This window comes from Triticum dicoccoides, chromosome 7B (assembly GCF_002162155.2).
Source record: "Triticum dicoccoides isolate Atlit2015 ecotype Zavitan chromosome 7B, WEW_v2.0, whole genome shotgun sequence".
Lineage (NCBI taxonomy): Eukaryota > Viridiplantae > Streptophyta > Magnoliopsida > Poales > Poaceae > Triticum > Triticum dicoccoides.
In genome coordinates this window covers 703,643,772-703,650,055 of record NC_041393.1, presented here as the reverse complement: position 1 = coordinate 703,650,055, position 6,284 = coordinate 703,643,772, and the positions used below count along the sequence as shown (strand labels likewise).

The 6,284-nt window shown below is 45.6% G+C and overlaps 1 protein-coding gene across 1 annotated transcript; it reads right to left on the bottom strand.

Moving 5' to 3' along the window:
* Positions 1–1,191: 1,191 nt before the first annotated feature.
* LOC119342055 (putative F-box/LRR-repeat protein 22) lies at positions 1,192–3,275 on the bottom strand. Its single transcript, XM_037613892.1, has 2 exons — positions 2,998–3,275; positions 1,192–1,859 (listed from the first exon to the last, which is right to left on the bottom strand). The coding sequence occupies exon 2, from the start codon at positions 1,829–1,831 to the stop codon at positions 1,310–1,312; it is 522 nt and encodes a 173-aa protein (XP_037469789.1). The 5' UTR covers positions 1,832–1,859; positions 2,998–3,275; the 3' UTR covers positions 1,192–1,309.
* Between the last annotated feature and the right edge of the window lie 3,009 nt (positions 3,276–6,284).

The following is a 6,284-nucleotide window of genomic DNA, read 5'->3' as shown; positions in this document are numbered from 1 at the left end:
GCGCCAGATCGAAGGGGGTGGAAGGAGGAGGACGTGAGGGGAGGAGGCCGGGCGGTGGTGGGGAAGGAGGCAGGGGCGGTGGCGCTAGGGGCAAGAGGAAGAGGAGAAGGTGGTCGGGCGGCAGCGGCGATGTGGGTGGGAGGAGAGGAGGCGGAAGGGGAAGGGAGAGGAGGCGCACGGGAGAGCGGGGCGGGGCGGGCAAGGGAGGAGGCGGAGTGCGGGAGCGAGGCGGCTAGGGTTTCACCAGGAACGTGGCCGCCTTTTATACCCCTAGAAAGTGAAATGACGAAAATACCCTCGGGGGGCACTGGAATTACGTGCGGTGGCAGGCCGGGAGTGAAACGAGCGTTTAGTTTTTTTCCAACGGTCGAGGGCGTTCGGGAGGGGGATCGGACGGCCGGAAACGCATCAAGGAGCCGATCCGACGGACAGGAGGCTCAAATCGCTGAGGAGCCTCCTGCATCCACTCCTCTCTTATTTCTGGATACTGATACACACAGCTAGCTCATGATCTTGGCATCTTATCAGCTGACTATCTTGGTTGGTTCCTGGTGAGCCTGTGTTGTTCTAGCTCGATACACAATACTAGCATAATCCAACACGTTGGAGTGTGCATCTTAAAAAGATGCATATTACTCAGCAGCAACCAACACTTATATTATCTAAAAGTCACCTACTCTTTTTTGATAATGAAGGCATTGGCCTTGGTCAGTAGATCTCTCTTGAGTTTCAGATGTGGATGGATTGTTTCTCTCTAGATGTTCAGTTAAGTTTTGGGCCAATTTTTCTTTTGGTTGCTGCTAACACACGCGAATTGTTTCAGCACCAAGGGCAATGGAGAAATGCAAGAACATGAGCTGATGAGAGGATGTACTAAATGTTATGTTGAAACTAAATCAAGAACTTACCGCACTTCTGGTCGAGCTATATAGCATTTTGGGACCAAAAAATAAGGTCACACACTGCTACTATCACCAAGGCCAGTTTCACCATACTTGAATATAATTATTAGGTAAGAAAAAAAGAGGACACGTTTGTCATTGTCATGTAAACATAACTGAAACTGAACAAGGACAAACTGAATTGCCTCAAAAGAAACATGCATAGCGCTACGAGAGATTGTCGGAAGAAAATTAATATTGCGCAAGCTCTGTATAGAATGATGAGATTGCTATTTGAATCATGACCACGTTTAGGTAGATGGGCAATCAATTTACAAGTTTTAGTAATGCTAACACCAACAGGAGATGTATAGCTAGTTAAATCGAAGAAAGATGGCTGGAGTACATACATGCTAGCATATTTTACGCTAGGTGTCAAAGAAAGAAAGTATGACGAACTCGTCAACTGGTGGATCGGAAAAAACGAAGCAACAATCGTTAGAAGCAATTTCATCAGACACGGGTTTAAGCTTTAGAGTCTTGATCCTGGCGCACTTTGCTCGTAGTGCCTCGTCGGCGACGATGTTGTAGCAGTAGCGCATGCAAAGATGCTCGAGGTAAGGACAGCTATCAATGATGCTCACTAGTTCCGCGTTGTTGATGTCGACGCAATCAAGACTAAGGTGCCGCAGCTGCTTCATCATAGCGATTCCAAGCACATCCCCATCATGGAAACCATAGCTGCCGTCCGGATGCAGAAAGTACACTGGATGGGCCAGCACAAAGAGCTTTAACTGCGAGCATGCTCTGCTAATGGCCTCATACACATCACGGTTCTCCTTCTCATCATCAGAAATGTTGTGGCACTCAATGAGAACTAGTTCTTCTAGCTGAGGGAACTTTACTATCAGGTCCATGAATCCTTTCTTGGAGATGTCGTGGCATTGCATCAGACCAAGGCTCTTCAGAGAGGGCGACCTGCAAGCAATGTGAAAATTTATATTACTTTCTGGTGCTAATTATACTATGCCAGCATATCTTTGGAAAACGTACAAATAGACATGGTACCAACCAAACTGCATGATGATCGTCATAGACAGCCAGAGATGAGAGATGTATTGCAAAGCAACATGGTTTGTTCAAAAGAAGCGGTGACAGTGCTATAACCAATATGAGGAAATGGCTATTCATGCTATGCTTCTGACATGACCAGAGGTAGTGGCGAAGGCAGAAACAATTTTTAGGTACACCAGCGTTTGTGAAGGAAAAACCATACACGGTATAATACAACTATACAAGGGCTTACCAAAATAAAAGATATATATTATTTGGTGTTCGACAAGTACAAACAAAATCCAAAACTAACCTATTACTTTGAACAAAAACGAGATTATTTAATAGGGATGGTGATTACGGTCGGCGGTGACAAAGTTTGTTTTAAAAATAAAGTTCAATTTCAATGTTGAACTACTGCATTATGACTTGCTCTTCTTCTTCGGTGCTTTATGCATACTAACTAGGCACAATCGCCCTCGCGTCACCAGTAGCCACTGACCAATCACGACTTGTTCTTATTCTGAACTACATATCATGACTTCACAACAGTTTAGTCTTTCTGGCATTTTGGAAATAATAATTGCTAGTTTTTTAGCAAAAAAACAAAAAATGAGCAAAATGGTGTATTTGTGTTTTAATTCATCTGTCTGAGTCAACTCACAGTTTCCAAACCCACTGACTGATGAACCAGGCCAACTAGTAGGAAGCAAAAGGCCTAACATGCACTGAATCTTACTAGTTCAAATTTTACATGTACCAGTATGTATACTAGTTGTATTTGTAGAAAACATTAGGCATGGCAGCTGCCAAACCATGCCAGATTGCTGGCACCACCCTTGACCGGTGATGCACAGCTTTTCTGGGATGCAGCAAAAGAGCAGAGAAACTTAAAGATACCGAAGCTGCACCTGATAACGATGGTGCTCTGCTCTTAACGTAGAGTTTTTTTAGAATATAGATTACCAGATAAATTCAGCAAAAATACTGGCAGGCAAAGGAGTCTGAAATCTGACTTAGACAAAGGAGGAGTATTATTACCAAAGAACAAGAAGAAGAGTACCTGTCCGCTATTTATTCCAGGAGCTCATTGGTCCCAAAATCCCTCGCCACAAACTTCTGTAGCTGCCCACCGGAGCGGTCGACAGCCGCCTTGGCCATGGCACACAAGGAGTCATCCACCTTGGCCATGGTGCGTGAGGGGTCGTCCATGCTCGTTATCGGCACTGCCGGCCACAACTCAGACGACACCTTGGCTATGGCGCGCAGGAAGGCCTCCGTTCCCTCCGGAGTGTCGGGCGGGTGCGACATCACCACGGCCCGCCACAGCTCTGGGGACTTGGAGGCGTGGAGCCAGGAGCAGCACACCAGGCCCGCGCCCATGAGGAGCTCGACGGCGCCGAGCTTGGCGAAGACGCAGGCGAGCGCGTCCAGGGGCATCTCAGACCAGTCCCTGGCGGATGGACCCGCGTGCACATTTTGTCGAACACCTGCCCTGCGTGAGTGCGATGAATGGAATTATAGACAAGGAATCCGGGGATGAGGGCACCATCGAGTGAAAGGAAGGATAGGGGAGACGTATGTAAAAAAGAAGTAGAAGAAGACGAAGAAGAAAGGGATGATGGGGTGCTTACCTCGCCGGCGGCGGGCGTTGGGCGGCAGGGGAGGAGACGCATCTGTTCAGCGCTGCTCTCGCTTGGCGTCAGTTTTTTTTTTTTAGAGAATTTTTCATTCTTATCACAAATCAGTACAAAATAGTTGACCCTTACAAACACACTGAAACGCAAACACAAAAGATCATAAACATCTAGAGTACCCTAAGACAACCATAACACAAGAAGATCTCCGAAGCCCATTGTCATCATCCCTGAATCTTGAGAGAAGACCCCTGCAGCAGAAGGATCTGCAACCAGTCGCAAACAGGTCATCATCTTCGACCATAGTACAATTGCCGCCATGCTGCTTCCTCCTTTCTTGACATCAGCGCTGAGGGGTATGGACATCAATCCAACACACCTGCAACAGCCGTCGCCATCTTTGGATTTGAGTACCGCGAAAAATGTCCCTTCCGAAAGGAAGAGAACTCGAATGATCCGACCGGTCCAGCACCACGGCCGGGTCATCCGCCCAGGGAAAGCAGGATCTCCCACCAGCATCAGCGCAGAGGAAGAAGAAGAACAGCAGCAGCAAATCATACCAACAAGGAAGAAGAAAGGGCTTCGTCTCGCTGCATCCATCACCCATCTGAGGACCCAAACGGCCAGTGCCGATGGACCTCGAGCCACCATTGCCCGCGACCTCGACGAGATCCAGGGATCCTCAACCCCGCTGGCTCCTAGACGCAGGCAAAAGCCTCGCCTGACCGCGAACGGAGCCCGGAGAAACTTATTTCGACGCGACACCGCCGCAAAGGCCTCGGCAGCGTCTCCCTCAACCCTAACCCTACCACACACCCGCCTAGCGAACAGACCCGAGATTCCCCCTCCCTCCCGCCGCCAGTTGACGGACCGTGTGACTGAACAATCTTGGACCGTAAGTAGTATTTCTCCGATCTTCAGCCCACCCAGCCCAGCCCAAACCACTCCCCTCCCAAATACACATACCCCTGTCCAGCGGAATTCCTGTTGTTTTCCTTCTAGCGCCCGTACATATTGATTTTACGATTTTTCATTTGGATTTTTAGTTTTTTATAAAGTGTTTTAAGAATTCATAATTGTTTTTCAAATTAACTGAATATTTTATAAAAAGCCAGGAATACAATAGAAAATGGATGGACAAAAAATGGTTGCTGTCTACTTAGAAAAATATTCATTGTGAATTGAAAAATATTCACCATGTTTAAAAAATTATTCACCACGTATTTCATAACTGTTTATATATACACAAAACTCAGAAATTTTTCCATCAAAAATTGAAAAAATGAAGCAGATAAGAGAATATATATAAAAGAAAAATCAATATTTTCACGGGACAACGTAAAAAAAATACATGAATATTTCAGAAACGACATGAATTTTATATTAAAATGGATGCAAAAAGTGGTCACTGCGTTTAAAAAAATTTATTCACTGTGTACTCCCTCTGTCTAAAAGTACTTGTTGAAGAAATAGATAAAAATTGATTTATATAAAACAAAATTAGATATATCCATTTCCCCAACAAATATTTCCGGATGGAGGGAATATTAAATAAACCATTCACCATGTATTCGAAAAATGTTCATAAACACACAAGTCAAAGTATTTTCCATCAAAAATAAAAAATAAAGTGAAGAAGAAAATAAATAAATTAAAAATTAATATTTCTTTGACAACCTAAACATTTAGAATCTTAATTGATATTGAGTCTAATTTTTTGTGTGAAATATAATACATGTTTTGCTAGTTAAATTGACGACATAAAACTCATGCCCGAGTTATAAATACAAACCGATATATGGCTCGAAGTTAGCGTGTCGCACAGGACGAGTTATGTGCCGTTGGGATAGTTTGTGATGTTTTTCTTCGAGTGCTCATACATTTTGGTTTTAGCGATTATTTTATCAGAGTTAATTACATTTCAAACCCTATTTTCTTCAAAATGTGCACACTTATTTAGGCTTTTTCGATGAGAAACCTTTTTAGTTATGTGGGTATTTTATTAAATTACACATTTTAGAGAAATACATGAACTTTATATATAAATGCATGACCAAAGATTGTTTATAAAAAAAATGCATGACCAAAGATTGGACACTCGTGCCATCCGCCGGCCGGCCGCAAAGCACACGACTCCCGCCGGCCGGCGGTGACGAGCCGCCGGAGAGAACTCGTGCCATCCAATTTCACTCGACCCACTAGTACCTCACTATTCACCAGCCACCCGTCCAGCTCACCGTCCTCCTTGGGGTCTTGGAGACCAGCCGCCGGAGAGCGGCCATCAGATCAGATCGAGAAGAGAAATGCAGGTTGCGACCGGGGCACTCAGCCCCCTCCTCCGCAAGCTCGACTAGCTGCTCCTCACTGTTAAGCATTGTATAATACGATATTGCCTATAAACCGTATGTAGCTAGTTAGATTGCGTGCGGCGTGCGTGTGTTGTTGTAACCATCTTAGGATAGGTCAGGGCTGTTGTGATCTAATCCGGTTGTAGCTAGTTTCCTTGGAGATCAATCCACAATCCTAAGAGCATCTTCAGCCGTTGAGCCCCTAGAAGGCATTTTTTTCGTCGCTTGGGGGGTGTCGGCGAAACATTTAGTCTTGGGATGAAAAACTAGCCCTCCCCCCCCCCCCACGCACTTATCCACTCGTTAGCCACGGCGCCACTCGCCGCCGCGGACAGCAGCGCGGCCTCTTGCTGCTCGCCGCCCTC